The 24,819-nt window shown below is 42.7% G+C and overlaps 1 protein-coding gene across 3 annotated transcripts in view; it reads right to left on the bottom strand.

Moving 5' to 3' along the window:
- The window catches only part of pola1 (polymerase (DNA directed), alpha 1), a 68,057-nt gene that overhangs the window by 12,048 nt on the left and 31,190 nt on the right, over positions 1-24,819 (bottom strand). For all 3 annotated transcript variants that reach the window (XM_085468556.1, XM_085468554.1, XM_085468555.1), the window contains exons 30-36: positions 24,661-24,793; positions 24,392-24,523; positions 24,117-24,291; positions 23,157-23,338; positions 19,000-19,131; positions 8,838-8,954; positions 1,490-1,586 (exon numbers count right to left, since the gene is read on the bottom strand). In XM_085468556.1, coding sequence (XP_085324682.1) covers positions 1,490-1,586; positions 8,838-8,954; positions 19,000-19,131; positions 23,157-23,338; positions 24,117-24,291; positions 24,392-24,523; positions 24,661-24,793 — 968 coding nt within the window. The remainder of the gene's footprint in view (positions 1-1,489; positions 1,587-8,837; positions 8,955-18,999; positions 19,132-23,156; positions 23,339-24,116; positions 24,292-24,391; positions 24,524-24,660; positions 24,794-24,819) is intronic.

The following is a 24,819-nucleotide window of genomic DNA, read 5'->3' as shown; positions in this document are numbered from 1 at the left end:
TCTTTCCCTGCCTTACTCAGGTCCCAGTGTGCACACCCGCAGCATTCAAGCATACATACATAAATAACATACATACATACAAAATTTAATCAAATAAATAAATCACTCGGCCCAGCGGCCCTTTCGAATCAAGTGACATCAATCAGGGAGAACTATGGGTAAAGAGGCCTTGCGGCTGACGCCTACTGAGTGCGCCCAGATCACTGGAGTAGCGTCTATTTGAGTCCAAGGGGGGAAATATACGCTCCATGTCCCATTATATGAGAAGGGCTATCCTTTCGTCAGCGCGCCCATTACTCCCCCTATCATTTCCCCAAATCTAAAACCTGTTTTCAATCAACACAGCCAAACGAGTGCCTGTCCAAGAGAGGGGGAGAGAGAGAGAGCAAAAAGACAGAGAGAGCAAGGGAGAGAAAGCAGTAGAGATGGACAGTGAGGGTAGGGGTAGAGGCAGAGCGATGGAGGGCTCTCTCCTTCTTTCTTCTAGTGATTGGAGCGTTTTGCATTCTGTATGTGTGTGTGATTGAATCCGACTCCTAAATTAGGGCTGTCGAGTCGAGGAGCTGAATGTCCTTAACCCCCCTTCCCATATCCAATGCCCAGGCTCCGCTACTTTTGTGTGTGTGTGTGTGTGTGTGTGTGAGCGTACATGTGTGTGTCACATCACTGGTGAATATTTTAAGTGCAGCCTGGGTAAAAGGTTTATGTTAAGACATTGATTGCTCATGCTATGTTGTACATGTATTTGTGAGGAAGCTTTGTTAGGACATTAAAATTCAAAGTTCAGCAGTGGCTCTACTAACTTGATTTCACTTTCAGTGGCTGTATAGCAGAGAAGGAAGAAAAATGAATAAAATATGACTAAATTTACAAAAGCAGAGCCAGTTTCAAAACAAACACAAAGTAAAACTTTGGAGGACAACTCGCCCCAAACCTTATTCTTTATCACAAAGAAATCAATCATCAATCAATATTGGTTGATGTATTAATTTGGCCTTAATTTTTCATTTGTCCCGTAGTGGGGTTCAATCATCAACTGTAGATTGTTTTGGTGTAAAAGCTGGCCCGTTTGGGACAGATCAGCCTTCTTTTGAATATAATGGAAGTGGATGGCACTTACCTTACTCACAAAAAACCGTGAGCATTTTCTTTCTACTGTCTACATTCAACATCTGTGTCACTGAAGATTAAAACATCTGTACACCCATTATAAAAGGTTTAGCACTTTTAACACTGTGACAGGACGTAAACATTAATGCCACTCCCCCTCAGCTGGTGGATGTAAACAGTATAAAGACAATAGTTCCTGCATGAAATTGTTCACAACAAGGTTTCTGCATCATGTAACTAGTTATATTCTAGTAAAGGCAGACATTTCTACACAAGAGCTCTCTAACTGTGCAGCTCAAACCAAAACCACCTACAGGCCACGTGAAAAACAATGAATTCGATTTATTGCAACAAGTATGCTGGGTGTGTGTTATCTTACTTTTTTCGTCAGTATTTAGTACTTTTGTGATTGCGTATTCCCAGTCAAAGATGAACCTGTAGAAGCACAGCTGGTTGTATAGGGCCTTCTCCGAGTACTGCAGAGAGAACACAGACACACACAAAAAGATTTACTTCATCAAGAAAACCCCACCCGATATGGATTAAGGCAAAAGTGTTGTTTGGAAGCGGATGAGGAGCCTCGTGTATATTTTTCTTGCATGTGTGGAATATCCCTGTCACTACTAGTCTTATCCAGCCACCTCACCAACAACACTACTGCTCCATTTCTGCATTAATAAGTGATTAATCACCATTATTCACTCCGCCGAGAGCGGAGTCAAGATCATGACAGGAGGGGAAAAAACCCATCAACAACAGAATAATAAAAGTGGTTTACCAGTTTGAAAAACAGGCACATTAAACATAATTCTAAGAGGGTGCACCTAGCTCAAATGACTATACTTCCCTGAAAACATCTCCCTTCCTCTGTGTGACACAGTAAAGCGAGAAAACAAATTTGCTTGCTTTGTTAATCTCCACTGCAATTAAATGGAGCCACACGACAGCCTGCCAGAGGGAGAGAGGGGAAAGAGACGGAGAGGATGAGCAAGACAGCGGTGGGAGGGAGGGAGGGGAGAGAAAAAAAAGAAGAAAAACAGAGCAAAAGAAAGCAAGACTCGGAAAGAAGTGAGAGATGGTGAGAGAGAACGAAAAGAGGGGATCAGGCCTGAAATACCCTCCCTCATAATAGTTTGTTGTGATAAGCCATTGTGAGAGAGGCATGTGAACAGCCGAGGCTGTCAATTTGATTAGCCATTATACTGCATGTTTAATTGCAGTTATTGGCTCGTCATTTCCCTGCTACGCTGCAGAGGGCACGCTAAGCCCCGACCCCACACTGCCATCAGGTGTGCGCCGAGTGCTTTATTATTACCACCAGGAAGAATCCCCTGACAATCCCTGTGTGTCAGTATCCGTGTGTCTCTGTGTGTGTGTGTGTGTGTGAGTGAAGCGAGTATGTGTGCGCCCATTATACCTGCCAATCGGGAATGTGCGTAATTGTAATTTCAGTTTTTACTGCTGTGGCATAATCAAGTGGCAAGAGTATCTAATGCAGCTATACGCAAACTGTGTGATGTGTGAAAGCGAGTGTGTGTTTAATGGCTTTCTATGGCTTGCCCACATGGCACGCACAGCTGTTGACCGCTGATGCACTTGCCTAGTCAACAACCAAACCATGCGCATCCCATAATGGAGCCTCGGTTACGGTTGCCAAGGTTGAACAAGCTCGGTCGGCACAAACAGCGCGTCGCTTCTTCCTCTTAGGGAAAGAAAAAAAAATTGCACACACACACATTTGAACAATATAATGCTGATTGTGGGCGGGCCAGTCGTGCCGCACTGACTGACTGACAGGTGTCAGAAAGGCGTGGCTAAAATGTTACAGGATTGTTATTGAATTTAGAGCCCCTCAACCCCACCTCACTCTCCCACACTCACACACACACACCTACCTCGTCATTCAGCTCGGCGCTTTGTTCCTGCACTGACACCATTTCAATTTGCTCCACAAATCTGCAGCATTTTCAGCCTGACTGCCTAAGGAGCAAACCAGCTGTGAAATTGCCTCTCTCCCGGGAGTGTTGGACCCCCCAGCCCCCACCTCGTACCCCTTGCTCTTTTGCCTCCCTCATCCCTGACTGACTACCCCCCCACCCCCTTCCCTTGCCTCCCCACAGATGCACACAACCCCGACCCAGCTACAAAACACAGTTACGCCATAAGGAAGATGTGTCAGGAGGACGATAAAGTGAGGGAGAGGATGTATACAATAAAAGGTAAAAGTAAGAAATAAGAAAAGAGGCTAAATCATACAAACTGATCCAAATCACAGAGCAACAGTCTAAAATGGCTTCACGCAATAAAACAAGCACTCAAGACTTCCTCAGTCTTAAAAACACCTGCCTCTATCTTTTACGTGACACAGGTGCGCGCACATATCCAACCTCCAGAGAACTTTTGCGCACTACACTGTCGCTCAGGTACACCAGTGAAGCAGTTAATGAAAGGTAGTCAGACAGACAATATTCTGCGAGCATGCGAGGGAGAGAGCAGGCCAAACAAAAACAAAAACACAGCCAGTTTTCCCCCCGCTTTTTTGGGTTACAGAGGCTGTAACATGTGTGAACTGCTGTGAAACTACAAGCATCCAGTGGCTTTGACATGGCAGAAAACATCCCAGCACCGGTGACACGGACAAGGGCCTCGGCTTTGCATGCTTCTTTCTGGCTTTGCTGCAAACATGCATTGTAAATACTGAGTCTACAAGCACTCGTGCTACTGCAGCTGCAGAAAGAGAGAGGGAGTGAGAAAGGGAGGGAGATGGAGAGAAACAAACATACATTTTTCCCTCAGCTGTGAGGCCACAAGGCTTTAAAACTCTTGAGCTTTTTAGATGCGATGAGCGTTATTGCCAGTTGTGGTAGTCACGCCGATCAGCTTCACAAGACACCATAATGAGTCAATATATGTAAATCTTTACTAGGCAAACACGGCGGGAAACAAAGGCATTTAACTGGTGCTCTCGCCCGCAAGCCTCCAACGATTCAGCACCGGTAATTTCTCCCCATTGAAAGGCATAATTGCCTGCTATTTGAAGATATTCATGCTCAATTTTTGAAATTAATTTCAATTGGGGGGAAATGTAGAAATGTCAGCTCCAGTGAAAGGGATTTGATTTCAATTATCCTCGCTCAAAGGACTGTGATTTCCAAATACACTTAAGCAAAATTATGACAAGAATTTTTGTTCGGCAAAATTCAGTGTTTAAAGAGCGATTAGGCGATAATGGGGCAGCTTTGAGCCGGCAGTGAATGCAGCCGTCTCCCTCTGAAAGGCACTCAATTATCTCTGATTGCTCCCGCTATAATGTATCAAATAGAGATACCTGCTATTGCCGTAATTTGTGTGAAAATTAACATGCTGCAATTTCCACTAGAGGGAAAAAGGGAGCTCTAATGGGCGCCTGAGCGTACATCAATAAAACGAGGGGAGAAAAAGAGAGAGAGAGGGAGAGAGAGACAGAAAGGGAGGGCGAGAGGAGGAGAGAAAGAGAGCGAGCCAAGAGAAGAGAGAATAAGTGTAGGAGCTAAGGAGGGAGGGAGGGGAGGGAAAGAAAATGAAAAGAAAGGAACGGGGAAAGAAAGCAGTGAATAAAGAGGTGGGGGGAGGAGGGGGAAGGAAAAGTCAGGACAGATTTGAGACAGGGTGAGAAAAAAAATAGCCTATTTGAGTTAAGCACTGCAGAGGGAGCGAGAGGAGAGAGGAAGAGAAAGAAATTTAATTTACTGAAAATATTACAAATTGCACCTGTGCATAACTCCCCCAAATTACCAACCAATCAAGGCAGAGTGCCTATTACTCTCCCATTACATGGAGATCAGATCACGCTCTGAATCTGTGTCCAGAGAGAGGGGGAGAGGGAGTGAGAGAAGGAGGGAGAAGAAGGAAGAGGCAGAGTGAGAGAGAGATGGAGGAAGGAGAAGAGGCAGCCCCACAGTGACAGTAAACGTACCATGATGCAGAGAGAGAGACGCGGGAACAAGGAGTCACAAACAAGATACTCCGTTTACAGAAGCTCTGACACACACAAAAACTGCCTTTGGTGCAGCGTACACAAAAGCAGAACCACTAATCGTCTATGTGGCTGTTGCATATTTGAGACCGATAAACTATGATGATGCTGGCAGACGAAAAGCAAGAAGGGAATGTGTCCAGAGTGATAAAGCAGGCAGGACGCACATGAATCTGATGGACGTTTCAAAAAGAATCAGAACTTTAATGCATTTAAAAAAGAAAAAAGGAGACCACCTCTCAGTGGAAATTGGCTAATTTCTCGTCTTCTTCATTGCTAGCGTGAGCGGTCCACGCCAGCTCAGACTGCCATGAATGGTCTCTTGAATACTTTGCATAATTAGCAGCAATTAAAAACTTAAGCTGCTGGACTGTTAATCTCTGTGCACTGGCTCGATTCAGACAACAGTGCTGAAAAGTCAAAATTAGCCTACTACGAATCATGACTTATACTATTGCAGGAAAAAACAAAGGAAATCAGCAGCAATAATTCAAAATTAAATGTATTGCTCAAATACAGCCTTTGCTATATTGCTAAGTGGCAGCCCTTTGTGCTCACAAGGTATTTAAAGAGCTGTAATGTTGAAGCTAGCACACTAAAGGCCAATAAAGACTCAGTGATGTACTTGCGAAGGGATTCCGAGATGAATTCATAACATAATAAAAAGTATTTTTAATATTAGTCTAATGAATCTGTTTACTTACACTCACGGAGAAAAACAGACTTTGAACTTTGCAGCAAAGCCATCTTTAAAAAGTGCTTCAACATCATGAAAACAGTCAAGTTTATTCCCATGTGTTATATTTCGACCAGACGTGGCATATTTCTGTCACACCTCCACTTGTCTAAAATGTTTGTGAGTGGGAAAACCAGGACACCACAGAAAAGGTGCCAAAATCTGAACATCACAGAAACAACTACACTGTAAAACAATTACTGCTCTAATACTTGCTACATCATGTCTACCCCCTGTGTCACGTCTGTTTATTCCAGCCTCACACTGTAGCGGCAGTCGGTAGTGACACAGACGTGAGCCACAGAAAGAGTAAAAGCCAGCATTTTGCACACAGCGCCTCCATCTAGGTTCAAATCCCTCAACAGACAACTAAAACAATAGATCAGTTTCATGTCAGTGTCCAAAATTATTTGTTTGTTATTCACCTGCAATGTGTGGAAACGTCTACTGTCTTTTATTTCATTAACACAACAATGTAATCTGCCCATATCCTGCTTCTGATTTGCGGTTTGTTGCTTAGTTAGCCTTCAAATTACATGGCTGGTTAGAAAGGCCAATCAGAGTCAAAGCAGGGATGGGTCTTTGCACGTTACAGTCAGAGGAAAGAAATGCAGTACTGTTGGAAAGTCTTGAGTGATTTTTCTATCCAGCTATGCTTTTTATGGCATTGGTAGAGCGTTTGGGGTCACTTAGATGCTGGAAAACGAAGCTGTTGCGCTTGCGCCAATCAGATGTTTTCCACATGGTGGATCCAAGTCTGATGGTACTTTTCTATATTCATAATTCCCCCAAACCACAAAGCCTCCACCTTATACAGATGGTTGTAGACACTGTTGTATTCCTCTCCTGACCTTCTTCATATGGATTGATTACAAATTTCAAATGTGGGTTCATCACTCCATAAGACCTGTTGCCACTGATTTTCAGTTCAGCAATAGTGCAAAATAGAATATCTCAGCCTTTCCCTTCCTTAAGAATACAACAGATGGTTCAACTAAAGGGCCAAATACATCTGTCAGGTCTTTCCATGATTAATTCCTATTTCCAGCACAAAACTTTAAAATACTGTTTATTTTCTGCATCAGATTTGCCACATTTTCAGCTAATGGCACTTTGAGAATCACATTATTGGTGTAAATATCTTTGTTCATGGGTTTAAGTAAAGAAATGGGAACAAGTTAGGTGTTTGTGCAACACGTTGCTTGTAATTAAGGGCTTAAAAACAACTACTAATGATTCATAATGTTTCCTTAGGCTTTATAAAGAAAAAAAAAGTTTCTTGGGCAGCACAGACATGTAGTGATTAGCACTGTTGCCTTGCAGCAAGAAGCTCCTGGGTTAAAATCCACCATCTACCATCGTTGGGACCGTTCATGATCTCTCTGGGATACCCCAGCTTCCTCCCACAGTCCAAACTAACTGGTTAAGTGGTGATTCTAAATTGTCCATAGGTGTGACTGCAACAGTGCACCCACCCATGACCCTGAATAAGGGGAAATAAGGGGAAGAGAAAGGATGGATGGATGGATGTACTGCACAAGGACAGGACTCAAAATATGTGCAAAAACCAGCCAATTTACAGAGGAAAAATAATCAGGAAATCTGGAGAACTATTCCTAAAGACCACTTTTACTCCTTGTTCTTAAAATAAAATGCCAAGCCTGATCTCCACAGATGTTGTCTTACCCAATGTTTGAATTTGAAACAAAAATAAAATTTCGTTCAACGTTTTTAAATGTATGCAAAGCACCTTGCAAGCAGGGATGGGGAATTAAGAACAAGCTCCAGATGAAAACCTGTTCCAAATTGTCCGGTTCATTGGAAGCGTATGGCTCCAGGCTTATAAGTTCCTTTTAGCAATGCTGGCATCTTTTCCTGACAGTTGCACACTGCCAAACAAAGATTTTTGAACATCTGAGTCACATGCAAATATTACTGCGCGATGAAACACTTGCACTGATGCTGAAAACCTGATGTTCTTCCCCACACAGAAAATCCTCACAGACCCGGTGGTCTTGCACTGGTATCAATAATATCCTCTGAGTATTCATCCTGACTTTTACACAAAACTGCTTACATCTGTCTTCATCATCAGCAACCCATGGATTTAGATAAAAAGGCCAAGTCTGTGGAGTCAAACCGTGAAGTAAAATGAAGACAGGCTGCAGTTTTTAAAGTAGAGAAAGGGTGCATGAACGAGCACAGAGAGTTAAATGTTTTATTCAGCCCACAGTTTAAAGTGCCACGGCCCTCAGGCACAGCAATGGCTGCCTAAGTGGCTACAGTGACAGCAGAAATTGGCCTTCTGGTTTACAACCTGTCGCCACAGAGCCAGACACAGCAAAGCAGCCGGTGGGGGGGTGGAGTGGGGGGGGGGGGGGGGGGGGGGGGGGGGGACAGAAGGGGCAGAACACGCATGGTTAAAAAAAAGAAAGAAAGAAAAAGAATTGACAGGAGAGAGTTAAAGCAAAGGCTTGAGACAGGAATGGTAAGAATGGGACAGAGGCAGAAAAGACAAAAAGCAGATTGAACTGTCACGCTCAAATTGAAAGGGAGAGTGTTTCTTTTAAATCCAGTGGTCAAACTAACAAAGTGTTCATAAGGCGGCTACCAGAGCTGGACAGACAGATGCTTTTAATGGCTAAACTACCATCCAAGCTCTTAGTGCCTTCCAAACACAGACAGAGTGGCACACATGTGCGCTGACACACAGTCGCTCACACACACACGACAAAGATTGGTTTTATCAGAGTGTTTATTTGAGGAAATGTGACGCTAATGAGCAGAAATGCACAGCACATATGAGAGCGGATATTGCAGCTCCATAGCACCATCAACTGGAAAAGACCCACAGAATGCAACAACCCATGCTGCTGTGGAGATTTAACTCAGCCTGGGGTATATTTCTTTTAAGCCAATGGGAATGCAAAGCCACGTGTGTGCCAGTGTGAACTCTGATGTTTGCGGGTGCGTTACCTCGGGTCTAAGTGTCGCCCTGCTGCAGGCGGGGCAGATGGGTCCATGCCGGGAGAAGGCGATGGGCAAACGTCTGGTCCTGTTCTGACAGGCCTGGTCCTCGCACACCAACCAGCCCTATGACACATGAAACTGGCTTAGTTCGGCCAGCTGTGAAACAGCTGCAAACACACAAAGTTTTCCAAATGTTGCGATTTGTTGCTTGTTAGTTAAATTTTTTGTGAGGTTTTTGGATGAAAATCTCAACTTGCTGCTTTGACAGAGAAAAACACAGAGGAAAAAACAAAACAAAACCAACATTTTTTTAAAGTTTTAAATAAGTTTTAAAATACTTCATTCAATTTTTAAGGCATTTATTATACTCTGAAGTTCTGCTACTGCAACAGTGATTAGAAATCATGTTTAAAGGATTCTTGATGAAAACACATGAATTAATGTACATTTCCATCAAACAGATGAACACAGAAAACACATTCAAAGCATCCAATGTCATTACTCGTTTATAAAACGTGTTGATTTACCACTTTGTTGCTAAAGGTGTTCTTAAAAAATTGGGGAGAAGAAAAAAACTTGTTGTCTTGTGGTGCTTTTAAAAACTGTTTCTGGTAATGAGGAAATTTTGCTGAAAATTGTTGTTTCCATTTTGCTGCTCTAATTTTGCACAACAATCTGACAAGAAACGCACTGCAAATAGGATTTGTAAAATGCAACAAAAAAACTGCATGAAATAAAAAGAAGTTTACTGACTTCGCATACTGCCTTTTCATGTTTCCTTTTCTTTACATTTTGATGTATCTTCAGCTGCTGTGTGTCAGGGTCCTGCTCTGTCATACAGGCAGAGCAGCAGACAGCCAAAACGGCAGTAGTTAGGACCTCCTGGAGTGAGGTAGTTACCCTGGGCAGGTGCTGTGGGCTAACCCTCTCAATCTCCCCATATTCTTCCAGATCACTCCTCCCCTTTCTGCTTCTTATGCCCTGTCATTACTAAAAGACGGTTTAAAGGGGAGGGGGTTAATGCCCAACTAATGACAGAGCATAAGACCCACCGCCATCAACGCCTTTGCTCCTTTCCTACATCCAGCTAGCCTTCGTTCTCCCCATTCAGTCAAAATAAACCCCTTCAAAACTGCTGCACCTGTCTGCCTATCAATACCACCCCCCTTCACCCACCACACACACACACACACACACACACACACACGGTAGCTCTAATTGATTTTTAGGTCCGCCTTTGTCTTCTAATCAGTTTTGAAAAGCAGCAACCAAAAGAAATGGTGAGGATTATTTTCTTTACAGCTGATTTAACCCTATATGAACAACTTTTTCCCCTGTATTGGTCCTTTTAATAATCTGTCAGATTTTTTTTAAGGTTATTGTAAAAAGCATGTTTGATTTTAAGGATGCATTTCTCCTGCAAAATCTTTACGATGTTTCTATAGTAAACCATCAGTGAACAATACTGTAATGGTAAATGGACTGGTACTTACATAAAGCTTTTCTACTCTAACTGAGCAGTTAATCCAGTTATTACTTCACATTTACCCATTTACACCCACACTTCCTATTAGGGCTGCCACAAACGATTATTTTGATAGTCGACTAGTCACCAATTAATTTTGCGATTAGTCGACTAATCAGATCATGCATCCATTGGACGTAAAACGTACAACTTATTGCACCAGCATGCATCTGCTCTTATATAACTATCATTAGCTTACAGCTTTAAGTGTTTAAGGTATGTGCTAACTAAAAATAAAGACAAGATGATCGTTTATTAAATTTTAATGAAATTTGCAGATTGTTTCGGTGGAGTTTAATAAACTCCTTGCTATCTAAAATATAACAGGACACCGGAGTATTTTCTCCAGCATCTCCCACTTCAGTTGTCTGCTTGACATTTATTCAAAAACTATGTAACTATGTGTAAAAACTATAACTTTAATCTCAGCCAAACCGATTTACTCTGGAACAAATAAAATACTAAAAAAAGCCAAACAATAACATTTTTAAGTTATCTAAATGACTTACATATGTTTAACCTGAGTAGCGAAAGATGGCGGTGGGTTTGAAAACGATTTGCCAGGAGTCCGGTGTTCTTACAGGCTCTAGTGAGCCTTGCCCCCGGCTAGCTATCGAGCTAGTGGGTAACAGATGTCTCCGAAAATGTCGGAGCGCTTTTAAAAATATGTGGTGTCTTGATAAACTGAGCAGATATTTGAGGTTTACACAGCTACATTCTCGCCTGAACATATGTTAAACGTTTATTTTGTGACCCAGAAAGAATAATAAGAGTAATATTAAAACTAACTAGCTGCCGCCATCGTTGGAAACTTAGCTGGGCTGCGCTATGAATTCTGGGACAGAGCTACTTCTTCTTCTTCGGGGTTTAACGGCAGCTGGCATCCTTGTACATGCAGTGCTGCCATCTTCTGTTTCAGTCCGTTATTACACTCTTAAATCCTACTACTTATTCCTGCATCTTTTGTGATCTTACAAAGCTTCAAACGACACGTCGACTATTAAATCAGTCGTTGACGATTTTGATAGTCGACGTAATCGTGACTAGTCGACTACTCATGGCAGCCCTACTTCCAATCACACACTCTTCCACCAGTGGAGCACTTTGGGGTTTAGTATGTTACCCAGGCATGCAGGCTGGAGGAGCTGTGGATCACACTGCCAACCATGTGCCTGGCAGACCACCCACTCCACCCCACTGAGCCACCCAGTACAAATGAACAGCACTTCAGTTCAGCCACTGTTTCTTTATGCAATTTGGGCTTCACCGGGTTCCAATGACGTTGTGATGCTATGAGATTTATATGAGACTAGTATTTCATGTCAGCAATTTCTGACCAAAAAGCATCACATTGTGGATCACTAATTGCAAAATTTGTCCCATTTTAATTTTCATAATGTACTAAATATTTTTAGTGGCAGGTCAGTTTAGCAGTTGGACTGCTATAGAGCCATCCTCAGTGGCCACTTTATTAGTTACACCTTGTTAGTACCTAAAACCAGGTTTCTGCCTTCAGAACAATCCGAATTCTTCATGGCATTGATTCAACAAGATGCTGGAAACATCTCTCAGAGATTTTGTTCCATATTGACATGATAGCATCAGAGTTGCTGCAGATTTAGTGGCTGCACATCCATGATTTCTCTCTTGTACCACCACATCCCAAAGGTGCTCTGCAGAATTGAAATCTGCTGACTGTGGAACCATGGAGATGGGTCCACTGATCATAAAAAGATGGTCAGCACAATAATCGGGTAGCTTGTGGCATTTGAAAGATAGTCAGCTGTTAATAAGATAACTATGGCGTGCCAAGAAAATATCCCCCATAGGCTGAACCATTGATACAAAGAAGGATTGATCCAACTTTTATGTTCACGGCAAATTCTGTCCCGACCGTCTGAATGTCACAGGAAAACTTAAGACCCACCAGATTAGTCAACTTTTTCCAATATTCACCAATTACACTGAGCTGTAGCCTCGGTTTCCTGTTCTTAGCTGACAAGAGACGCTCCTCTGCATATCTTAGCTGTAACAAGTGGTTATTGGAGTTGCTGTTGCCTTTCTGTCAATTTAAAGCTCCATTCTCCTCTGACCTTTTCAATTCATTTTCACTCACAGAACTGCGGTCACTGGATAATTTCTCTTTTTGAGGCCATCCTCTTTAAACTCTAGAGATGATTATGCGGGAAAATCCCAGTAGATTAGCAGTTTCGGAAATACTCAGACCATATCATGTTCAAAGTCACTTAAAAATCACCTTTATTTTCTATTCTGATGCCTGCTTTGAACTTCAGCGGGTCACTTTGACCATGTCTTCAAACCTAAATGCACTGTCCTGACTAGATATCTGTACCGATGGGCTGTTGAACAAGTGCACCTAACAAAGTGGCTGATGAGCGTAGGTTCATCCATTCTCATACATTTAATTTAACAAACCAATTAGATCAAACCAGAGACAAATACATCTAACCCAAGTATTCCTTCTGCAACTGCACACATTTCCAGTAACCTCATGTACACCTCACCACATCAATCAAAAATCTGCAAATTTATTTATTGCGTTCAACATGAATACTAGAAAAATATGCATTTTATTAAAGAAAAAAATTGCAGTTTTTTTCTCCCCCAAACAGGAGATGAAGGCGTAGACATGTCGTCTACACAAACAGGCTACACACACACACAAACACACAAACAGAGAGAAATTCGGCCAATCTCTTTTAAATGAAAACCAAACACACACATATGTCCCAAATCAATTAGAAAGTCACAGAGTTCACAGCTTTACCCACAATACCCAGCGCCAGGACTAATTATCCAAACACCTCTGCTGTTCTTGTGCAAAGAGCTAGGCATCATGGGAAATGAGACTGCTTCACCGTGTCTGATAAAGACACATGCAGGACAATAGTTCATGGAGGTGGGAGATAAGGAGTATGAGAGTGGGAGGCTGTAGCGCAGTCTTTTTTGTGTACTTCTTATGACACAAGCCTTGGCACACACTGCTGTTCCCATGGGCCTGATTCACTGGCACACAAACATTCAGTGTGCGTACAAACATATTCATTGGCGCCCATTCACATGAATTAAAATGAATTAACAAGGCACACATCAAAGACTGAGGAGGTTCAAAGGAGGAACCCACAATGCCCTTCTGCTCTGCCGCTGTGACCCCAAAAACCCGTCCACACACAAGCCACATACCGAAAGAAATAAAAAATTAAGTTAGGATCAAGTGCGGCAGACCTGCGAGCCACATAGAAAAGACTGAAAACAAGAAGCACATCAGGACCAAAGAAGGATAAAAAAAAAAAAAAAAAAGTCTAATTGAGGCATATTGCAAGAGCGGGGGTGGGGGTGGGTGGGGGTGTACAGTCGGACGCGAGAATAAAGACTCATAATTGCATAATTACAGCAGTGGATACCTGACACACTGAATGCAGATGTCAAATGAGTTCCACATAATTTAACCAAATAGAGGCAAGACCAGGCCACGACAGGGCCCACCACGAAGTGTACCCTTCCTCTACAGCTTCTTCTTTGTTTGTTTTTTTATTTTTAAAACACATTTATCTCATCCGAAACCCTCCGCTTTGTTACAATCTCATAATTTAGGCTCTGAGAATTCAACATCACTCTTGACGCTGTAGTTCATAAACCTTCCCTCGTCATCTCCATGTTTATTTATTTCAGTAAGCAATCCTATAAACAATGTTCAGCCTGAATAATCCACTGATAATGTTCCATAAATGACTGATCGAGTGCCCTGCAAGTCTCAGATAACCCTTTAAAGTGCTGCTACTGAGCCAATTTAAATGGTAATTAAAGTAGAGGTTTGACGATTTTGATTCAATTAATTCAGTCGTGGCTAAAACTGACAATAAAATTAGATTTGTTTCTTACATTACTTCTATACTGTAGACTCCTGCTGATAAGCCACGCCCCTTTTTTAGTCTCGATCCTCTGCTCTGATGGCTCACCATGGCAATGTGTTAGTGAGGAATCCACCACACTGCAGACCACATGTAAGGCTGTGTGCTGCTCAGGGCTTACACAGCACCATCATTATGGATAAACCTGCACTGGTTATATGTTCAGAGAAGTTGATAGATTATCAGTCAATCTGATGTTACGGCACTCTTCCAGGAACAACAAGGTCCAATAAACTCAATTAGGTGCCATTTCTATACTTCTCTCTAAACCATTACACTTTCGAATCCTGTATACATTTCCCGTTTGATCATTTCTCTTAAAACTGCAGTTTACCTTACAGTGATGTAACGAGTAAAAAAAAAAAAACGACAGTTTAAAGTTGTTTTTCCAGCGCTGTTCCTATTTTACTCTCAGAGAGCAAACATTCACATCTAAAAACCAAAAACCAAAAAAACAAAACAAAACTATTGATAATTGATGTTTTGTAAATCAAATAATTGATTAATGAGACAATTTGAGCTCCATTGTTGTACTGTATAAGTGGAGAAGCCTCTCTGATGTGACTTCTGCAGCAGAGGAATCCACCTGCCACACACACATACGCACGCAGAAAGACCTCTAACTGTTTTTTGTGCTTTGGCAGTCAACACTTCCAGCTCTAAAGTGAATAGACCTAAAAATCGGTCTACTTCACAGACACGCACTCTCTCACACAGACACAGACACACACACACAGTGAAAAGAGCTCAAACGGTTCCACTTTGTACCTCCTCCGCTTAATCAAAGCTTCTCTATTCAACAATTTGACCTTTTGTTCAAAACAGGATTATCACCTTCTCCGGTCTTCATTCACCCTTTCTCTCTCTCCCTCCCCCTTTCTTCTCTTGCCCCTCAGCCTGTTTCCAGGGGCGACCCGCATGACGAGGGTAATTGCAATAATTTGTTAAATGCCATGGTAACGGTTGTTAGATGGGAGGGGCTTTAAAAAAAAAAGAAAAAAAAAAAAGAAGAAGAATTGGGTGGTTCAGGAAACAAGCGAATCTCTCATTTTGCCAAAGACAGCGGGGATGAGAAGAGGGAATGATGGCTGCGTGTGTGTGTGTGTGTGTGAGAGAGGTAGTGAGCAAGTGTTTGCCCATTCTCAGGGTGCTGGTTTATTGATAATGGTGGGGGTGAGGTGGGGAGCAGAAGGTAATTTCACTAATGATTAATGTCTCTGTGGTTGGAGCTAAAGACGCCAACACATATATACGTATATCCGCGCGCACACACACACACACACACACACACACACACACACACGTACAGAGCTTTCACTCTATCTGCCCAGACAAACAGCTCTATTTGAACTCTCCCTCGGCCTGAAAGGAATCCTTAATTACACAATATTACCCCTCTTCATTGCCCTGCTGTGTGTGCTGTGTCCACTGCTGTTCAGCCCTCGGTGTGTGTGTGTGTGTGTGTGTGTGTGTGTGTGTGTGTGTGTGTGTGTGTGTATGTGCGCATGTGTATAAATGTGTGTTACTGTGTGACGTGTAAGTATTCAGTGGTAGCAGCTGTTTCACACATCGTGACAAAGGGGCTGAGGGGGACTCACTACCCACACATTCACCACACTAATTGATTTCTGTTCAGCACTGTGGGAGAGTTACCCTGCCCCTTGCCCACCCCCCCCCCACACACACACACACACCATTCCACTCACTCAAGAACAAGGTGTTGGAAGCCATGAGGAGATAGAGTCCCCTACGAAGACAACGCAGGCATCCTGTTTAATTCACTCCCAGGCTGCAAACTGACTACACCGTCCTTTACACCGACATGTGTCACAGCCTCTCGATCTACTCTGTCCAAGAGGAATCTGCATATCAGTGTTCACATACTTTACTGCCATAAATCAGAGTGCCACGCCATGACAGACTTTTGAAAACGACAGAAATAAATCAAAGTCTTTTGCAAAGCCACTACAAATCATCTTCTCGGGGTCTATATTGATGTAGCAAACGTCTTCAATGTCCCACACTGCCACAACGGTCATGCAGAACATGCATGAAACTAAGTTGCACTGTAATGACTGCTTTAACCTTTTTTGGGTCATAAGATGTCAAAGTAGTTCTGGTTTGAAACATTGTTGCATAGGACTGTTGTGGGTAAATCGTTTAACACTTAGGCAGTGCTGACAGCATCACCATCTTCAGGACTATGGCATTAATCCAGGATCTACCCGACCACTCTGAGCCACTTTAACTTGTGATTGGTCATTAGGAGCATGCTGATCCTCAGCTTAAGGCATCTGTCGATACCGAGAACTGTAATTAATAAACTGCACTTCTCACCGTAAGGAATAGAGAAACATTTCTATGTAAAAGGAAACATTGCTTTCCCAACTTGACAAAATATTTAGTTAGTCAAGGCCATCTGTTCATTTCCAAACCATAGAGACACGGTGGATAAACATTTTGTAGGAAGACTAATCTTCTTCTTGTTGTCATAATAGTGTCCAACCAACACACTGCCCGTCTTCTTCTGCGCCTTGTTCCTTCTTTTCTTCGTTCATTTTCTAATGGCTGTCGTTTTCTGATGACATAGCACTGATAAAACTGTCAACTGGTGTTTTTTTCTTAGACGACAAAGGCTGGGGCGGTCCCCGGACCGCCCCAGCCTTTGTCGTCTGCTGGAGGGTCCATGGGACCGCTCCAGCCTTCATCCGCCTCCGCTGGAGGGTCCGTGGGACCGCTCCAGCCTTCGTCGTCTGCTGGAGGGTCGGTGGGGCCGCTCCAGCCTTCATCAGCTTCGTCTGCCTTCGCTTCAGCCATCCGCCTTCGCTGGAGCGTCCGAGGGACTGCTCCAGCCTTCATCCGCCTTCGCTGGAGCGTCCGAGGGACTGCTCCAGCCTTCATCCGCCTTCGCTGGGGGGTCCGAGGGACCGCTCCAGCCTTCGTCGTCTGCTGGAGGGTCCGAGGGACCGCTCCAGCCTTCATCCGCCTTCGCTGGAGGGTCCGAGGGACCGCTCCAGCCTTCGTCGTCTGCTGGAGGGCCCGAGTTGCCCGTCCAGCCTCATGTGTCGTCTGCCGGCCATTTTCCAGGCCTCTGAGTTGGCGAATCAAACATTTCACTTGGGTGTTAAATGTTTGATTTTTGGGTGGGGGGAACTGTTACGTTTCGGTGTTGTCAGTGTGTTGTTTTTGGCGTGACTGTTATGCGTTTCCTGTTTTACTTTGAAAGTCTGTGTTATCTTAGTGTTTTCAGTTTACGTTTCCCTGTCTCGTCAGTTCTGAGTTGCCCCAGCTGTGTTTCCCTCTTGTTGTCCATTTCCTGATTGCTACCTCTAGGTATTTAAACCCTGTGTTTCAGTGTGTCATGGTCGCGATCTTCCCCCTGGTTGTAAATAGTTTGGTGTTTTGGTGTAAATAAATGTTCTATTTTGCTTTGATGTAAATAGTTGTTGATACTTTCGTTTTGGGATTTTGGTGGCGAACCGTAGTAGTTTTTTTGTTTTTGTTTTGTTTTCCTTATTTTTTATTTTTCCTGTGTTGCACGCCGGTTGCCTAGGCCGGGGTGTAACACATGTCATCATCTTTCAATGCACAGCTGAAAATATGAATAGGTACCAGCGAGAGATGATGATTCACACTTTCACGCCTTCCATAAATGCTTAAATACAACCTGCAAAAATGATTTACGCTAGAAAAACATACAGCAAATAAAAATTGTAAATAGTCTTTCAAGTACGTGGGTGTCTTGTATTGAGACAAATCTGCTTGATCTTTAAAGTCCATTATGTTTGATTTAAAGTAATTTAAGTTTTTGCTCATACCTTAATGACCCTGTTTCCCACATCTATCATTTAAATTTCACCTTATCATCTAAAACTGTGTGTGCATTTTAAACTTGGTATTCAGAGTACAAATGGCCATTTAACTATTTCCATGATCATGCGCCGACATATCCTTCTGGAGCTCTTTTCCATTTTACATGCTCAGTGTGCTCTTTGGTTGAAAATGTCAGCACAGTGCCCTGCTGAGGTTTTCTTCATTTTGTCCAACATCCTTTTGATAGCTTCTCTTAACATGACTGCATCTGTTGCATCCCCCATTGTGTTAAATACAGTCCAACCCTTTCACAGACACTTTGTGGAAGGCCAATTTTAGCGAGTTTTGACGATTTCATTACACACAGCTCATGTTCTGTGACCGCTTGAGCTTGTATTTTGTCAGCCAAATCCTTTATTTAATACTTTAGTAACGTGCTGCTGTCGTAGGTAACAAGCATAAATGCAGCGTTGTGGACGCAAGACACACTTGTTTATTTTTTTGTTTTGTTATTTAACATTCAGAAAGGAACATTTTGGATTGAATGAACAAATTTGTATTACTACAGAGAAAATTTTTAAATAAATAAATAAGGAAAGCAGTCAAACTAATTAACCCTAGAACCTTGATGCGCAGTTTTGTAATACTATATTTAATATTGGGCATATTTTAGCCAATGAAATATATTAATGCACAAAAACACATGTCAAATTGAAGTACTAAATAAGAGATCAACCTATTAAGGCTTCAAAGCAAAACAATGAATAACCACCTGGCATTAGTGTACAAGGGTTAAAGAAAACTAAAATAAAAAACAGCAGAAAAACAGTTATCTGGAATCAGCTGCACATCAAAATGTGACTATCAGAGGCAGACGGGAATACAAAGAAATACTCACCGCGTAGTATCTTTTGATGTGGCGACGGATGTCAAGCACAAGTTTGTTGCGGATGTTGACGACGTAGTCAGCTGGAGAACCTCCACAAGGGATGTGACAGCAGCGCATCAAACTAGGCTCAACCTTTGAACCCTGACAAAGAGAGTGTGTATTACATTCCTGAAAAGAAACCGCATGTAACCACGTACACTAAGCTCGCATGATCCTGTAATGAAGCAAAGTAGCTTTATTTTATTAATGGTAACAAAAAGAAAAGGGAACCACAAATCAGGAGACATTTAAAATTCCTCCTACAGTTTGCATGCACATACACTAAAATGCTTCAGCAGATACAATAGCCTCTAAGGGCAAACATCAACTATAGTCTAACTGCCTTATATGCATACTATATGAATTCATCACAGCTCCATATTTAACCCTGTAATTAGTTTTGCAACACACAAACACAACCATTACCTTTAAACCTTAACAAAGACCATGTCAAACACAGAGGAGCTTAAAGAAACCCTGGGTCCAGTAGATTTTAACGTTATTGTAGGCAGAAGAAAACAGGTCAACATGACCCCGGTTCCCCTGAATTGTCCACTTGACAGCGAGCTTTATAGTTAATGCAATGAAAAAAGTAGACGCACTGCATACCAATTACACTAAATATAACGCCTTTAAACACTTGCTCCTTTAAACCTCAACTCCATTTACCTGTCGCACTGACAGCCGCAAAAAAAAGGTTTCTGCAGGGAAGTCTGTGACATAAAAGAATGCATGTGACACCCCCCACCCAGCCACACACTGGCTTTTTGTTTGCCTACATCACTTCTTTAGGAGTGAAAAAAAGAAACACACAGTTTTCTACCAGTTGGAGTCAATCAACTCATTTGATTTCTCTAATAGCCAGCCACACCAAGAACACACACACGTACGCACATCTTAGCCTTACTCTCATTTTAGTCTGTCTAATCTCCTCCCCTCGTCTTCTTTACAGGGAGTGCAGAATTATTAGGCAAGTTGTATTTCTGAAGAATAATTTTATTATTGAACAACAACCATGTTCTCAATGAACCCAAAAAACTCATTAATATCAAAGCTGAATGTTTTTGGAAGTAGTTTTTAGTTTGTTTTTAGTTTTAGCTATTTTAGGGGGATATCTGTGTGTGCAGGTGACTATTACTGTGCATAATTATTAGGCAACTTAACAAAAAACAAATATATACCCATTTCAATTATTTATTTTTACCAGTGAAACCAATATAACATCTCCACATTCACAAATATACATTTCTGACATTCAAAAACAAAACAAAAACAAATCAGCGACCAATATAGCCACCTTTCTTTGCAAGGACACTCAAAAGCCTGCCATCCATGGATTCTGTCAGTGTTTTGATCTGTTCACCATCAACATTGCGTGCAGCAGCAACCACAGCCTCCCAGACACTGTTCAGAGAGGTGTACTGTTTTCCCTCCTTGTAAATCTCACATTTGATGATGGACCACAGGTTCTCAATAGGGTTCAGATCAGGTGAACAAGGAGGCCATGTCATTAGTTTTCCTTCTTTTATACCCTTTCTTGCCAGCCACGCTGTGGAGTACTTGGACGCGTGTGATGGAGCATTGTCCTGCATGAAAATCATGTTTTTCTTGAAGGATGCAGACTTCTTCCTGTACCACTGCTTGAAGAAGGTGTCTTCCAGAAACTGGCAGTAGGACTGGGAGTTGAGCTTGACTCCATCCTCAACCCGAAAAGGCCCCACAAGCTCATCTTTGATGATACCAGCCCAAACCAGTACTCCACCTCCACCTTGCTGGCGTCTGAGTAGGACTGGAGCTCTCTGCCCTTTACCAATCCAGCCACGGGCCCATCCATCTGGCCCATCAAGACTCACTCTCATTTCATCAGTCCATAAAACCTTAGAAAAACCAGTCTTGAGATATTTCTTGGCCCAGTCTTGACGTTTCAGCTTGTGTGTCTTGTTCAGTGGTGGTCGTCTTTCAGCCTTTCTTACCTTGGCCATGTCTCTGAGTATTGCACACCTTGTGCTTTTGGGCACTCCAGTGATGTTGCAGCTCTGAAATATGGCCAAACTGGTGGCAAGTGGCATCTTGGCAGCTGCACGCTTGACTTTTCTCAGTTCATGGGCAGTTATTTTGCGCCTTGGTTTTTCCACACGCTTCTTGCGACCCTGTTGACTATTTTGAATGAAAGGCTTGATTGTTCGATGATCACGCTTCAGAAGCTTTGCAATTTTGAGACTGCTGCATCCCTCTGCAAGACATCTCACTATTTTTGACTTTTCTGAGCCTGTCAAGTCCTTCTGTTGACCCATTTTGCCAAAGGAAAGGACGTTGCCTAATAATTATGCACACCTGATATAGGGTGTTGATGTCATTAGACCACACCCCTTCTCATTACAGAGATGCACATCACTAATATGCTTAATTGAGGCTTTCGAGCCTATACAGCTTGGAGTAAGACAACATGCATGAAGAGGATTATGTGGAAAAAATACTCATTTGCCTAATAATTCTGCACTCCCTGTATCTCTCACGTGTTTCTTTCAAAAGTTCACTTTCAAGAGCACACTCTCCTTTCAAAACAAGTTGTATCTACTACAACACTTTCTTGTTAGTCATTTTATCGCCGGGCAATTAAATGAAAATATGAAACACTCAAAGTACCGTCTTGTGACTGTGCGAGACTTATGAGAAAGGGATGATATCTTCTAACACTCCCAGTTCTCCTCAATGTCTGGCTACAAACCCCGGCCGTTATCTGGACCGCCTCATGTCCGCACATTAAATAGGCTTTTGAAAAACAATTTTAAACAGGTTTGCCATGCCAACTGCCTAAGCGGGCCATTTTGTCAACGTCTTGGTTTGTGCAGCTTTCACAGCGTGCTGATTTAACTGCCTGCGTGGGATACCTAACGCTCTATTAAAACTGAACTGAGGGTATTCCCCTGCAGCCTTATCCACATTTTTTTCCCTTCTCTGCACTTAATCTTTTCATCCTCCTCTCCCGCTACCTCCATCAAACAACTTTCCTCCTCTGTCTGTCCTCCATCATACATCACCGCCTCCTCCTACCATCTCTGGCTCTGTGTCAGCGGAGGAGTCAAGGCCCATCTGTCCTCCCCTCTCTCTCTGAGCTGTTAGACCATGCTCACCACCTTAATTAACTTACCGTCTTATCCGTATCACTGTGTGTGCGTGCATACCGGCCTCCGGCAACAGAGAGGAGAATTAACATCAGTAATCAGATGATTCCTGGTTCGTTTAGACTAATGCTATATTTTATTCTGACATTTCAAGTTCATGCATTGTACTCTTAATAGCAGGACGCAGGCCGTTTAGTACAAGCACGATCACTCGGGCGAGATTATTCTGCTTTTTCTTGTGCAACAACACACCAGCATATCTGTTCAAGTGTGTAATGATATTATCCTTTTATGGAGAGTGTGTTTAATACTCCTGTTTTAATTATTACAAGTTCTCTCCACCACTCGAGGCCAAAGGCTTGTCAGTTTTATTAGTGTCTTCTAGACAAGAAAAAGCTGTGTGTCCTGCTCCTCATTAGAAGCTGATAACACACACGCACACACAAAACCTTGGCCTGACAAATGGTAGGAGATCAGTGTGTGTGTGTGTGTGTGTGTGTGTGTGTGTGTGAGTGTGTGTGTCTCCATAGAGCCACAGGGGTTAAGGAAAGGCTTTTCAAGTTGTGGAGTCCAAACTATGCCAATGAAAACAGAGTCCGTACTGGAGCCAGGCAGCTGTCTTAAAATACAGACAGAGACACAATATGGAGGATGACTAACGCATGAATCCTTCACAGGAAGTTTTACTGAAATGCCTTCTGAAACATTATTCTCCCGCTCTTTATTTGTGTCTCTACTGATTAATCCATTAGACCAGTGAAACACACCATTACTGATAAAAGCCATCTCCTTTTTTCCCTTTCAATCTTGGGCCATATCTGTGTGGCGCTTTGTGTGTGTGCGCCGAGAACAGACAGCACATTTCTTCAGCTGAAGTCTAAACTGCCAAGGGTTTAATACAACTTCAAATACAACTCTAAGAAAGATTATCTGGTCCTGCACAAACAGAGAAAGCAATACAGAGGAGTTTTATGATGGACAGCGGTGTGTTCATCTACTCACAGCTCCTTCAAAGACGCTGTCGTAGACGTTGTCAGTGCCACACTGAAGACAGGTGAAAGTAAACCTCTCACAGTCTTTATAGCGCTCCTCATCAGTCAGCTGGACGGGAACACCCAGCAAGCCGTCGGCTTCCTCCTCCCTCTGGAACTGCTGCTGAGCTCTGAACTGACTCGGGTCCAGACCTGACATGGAAATCAAAGACTTGTTTTTTAAGGTTTACAGCAGAGCAAATGTTTATTCAGAAACACGGCTGAAGGCAAAATATTTCATGCCTGATAAACACCAATGAAAGGTGGTCATGCTGCAATTAAGCATTCTGTATTTAGCTGTTCGGCTGTCGACAGATGTTATTATTATTCTAAAAAAATTTAACTGTGACCCACAGACACTTCATTTGAGTGTTTACGGGAAATGTATTGTAGTGAAACTGGAAATAATTTGCAGCACTTGACAAGATTATTAAGTAGGTATTATGTCTTCTGCGACAAGAGAGAAAACGTGCATAAAATGTGAACCCAAGTAATGATTTAATCCATAGAACATGGTAAATGGCCTGTATTTATATAGTGCTTTACTAGTCCCTAAGGACCCCAAAGCGCTTTACATATCCAGTCATCCACCCATTCACACACACATTCACACACTGGTGATGGCAAGCTACATCGTAGCCACAGCCACCCTGGGGCGCACTGACAGAGGCGAGGCTGCCGGACACTGGCGCCACCGGGCCCTCTGACCACCACCGGTAGGCAACGGGTGAAGTGTCTTGCCCAAGGACACAACGACCGAGACTCCGAACAGTTTTTCAAAAGCAGTATTTGCATCTGTAGGAACTTCCTCGAGCAATTTGGTCATTTTATTTCTAAGTAACACGGCTCCTTTAAACTTTTTTGTAATTATTTTCCATAAGGCATAACATTACTCACTTCTGGGGACGGCAATAACTTGTAATTCACTTACCCAACCACGAGGCTATGAGTACACCATCAATACCCTCAATAGGGTCGCAGATGCGAGACACCACAGGGTGGACCTGCTGGGCCAGGTAGTACTGTGTGTCCAGAGTGAGATTCTCCTGTTTCTGGAGCTGCTCTAGAGCATAGGCTCTCTGACTGGCTGGCAGGTTGGAGCCATCCTAGTGGACAAAGAAGATGAATTTCCAATGTATTTGTACTGAAATATCACTGAAACACACAAAGAAATGAGATATTCCCGTTTCTCTAATAGATACACACTTTACAGATGAGGTAGGAGATGGTATCTCCAGCTTTGACCCGACGACCACCCTGAGAGTTAATCCACAGAGCAACATGGACATGAGGGAGACTTTTCTTATCAGGGTAGTCCTGAGGATCCTTTGTCAGTGCCTGGTGAAGTCAAGACAAGACAGCAGTAATAGATGAGAATGGGAATGGCAAAACACAAAAGAAAAACCCAGCATGTCCAGAGTCTTAAGCCTCATTTTAATCAAATGAAAAGTAAACACAAACAGTGATTCCCTCACCTTGTGGATCTCATACTGGTTCAGTGGTATGTCTCCACTAGCCACCTTCTCTCCCAACTCCACCAGGTGTTTCTGGATGTTCTCCACAATGACATCACGACTCTGATCAGACAGGATCTGCCCAATCACGTAGCTAGAAAAATAAATAAACACAATGAA

The sequence above is a fragment of the Copadichromis virginalis genome, linkage group LG9, assembly GCF_057382275.1.
Source record: "Copadichromis virginalis isolate Kocher_CV1m ecotype Utaka linkage group LG9, C_Virginalis_male_GT1.1, whole genome shotgun sequence".
NCBI lineage: Eukaryota > Metazoa > Chordata > Actinopteri > Cichliformes > Cichlidae > Copadichromis > Copadichromis virginalis.
Note: the sequence above shows the minus strand (reverse complement) of the source record. Positions and strands in the feature narration are given on the sequence as shown.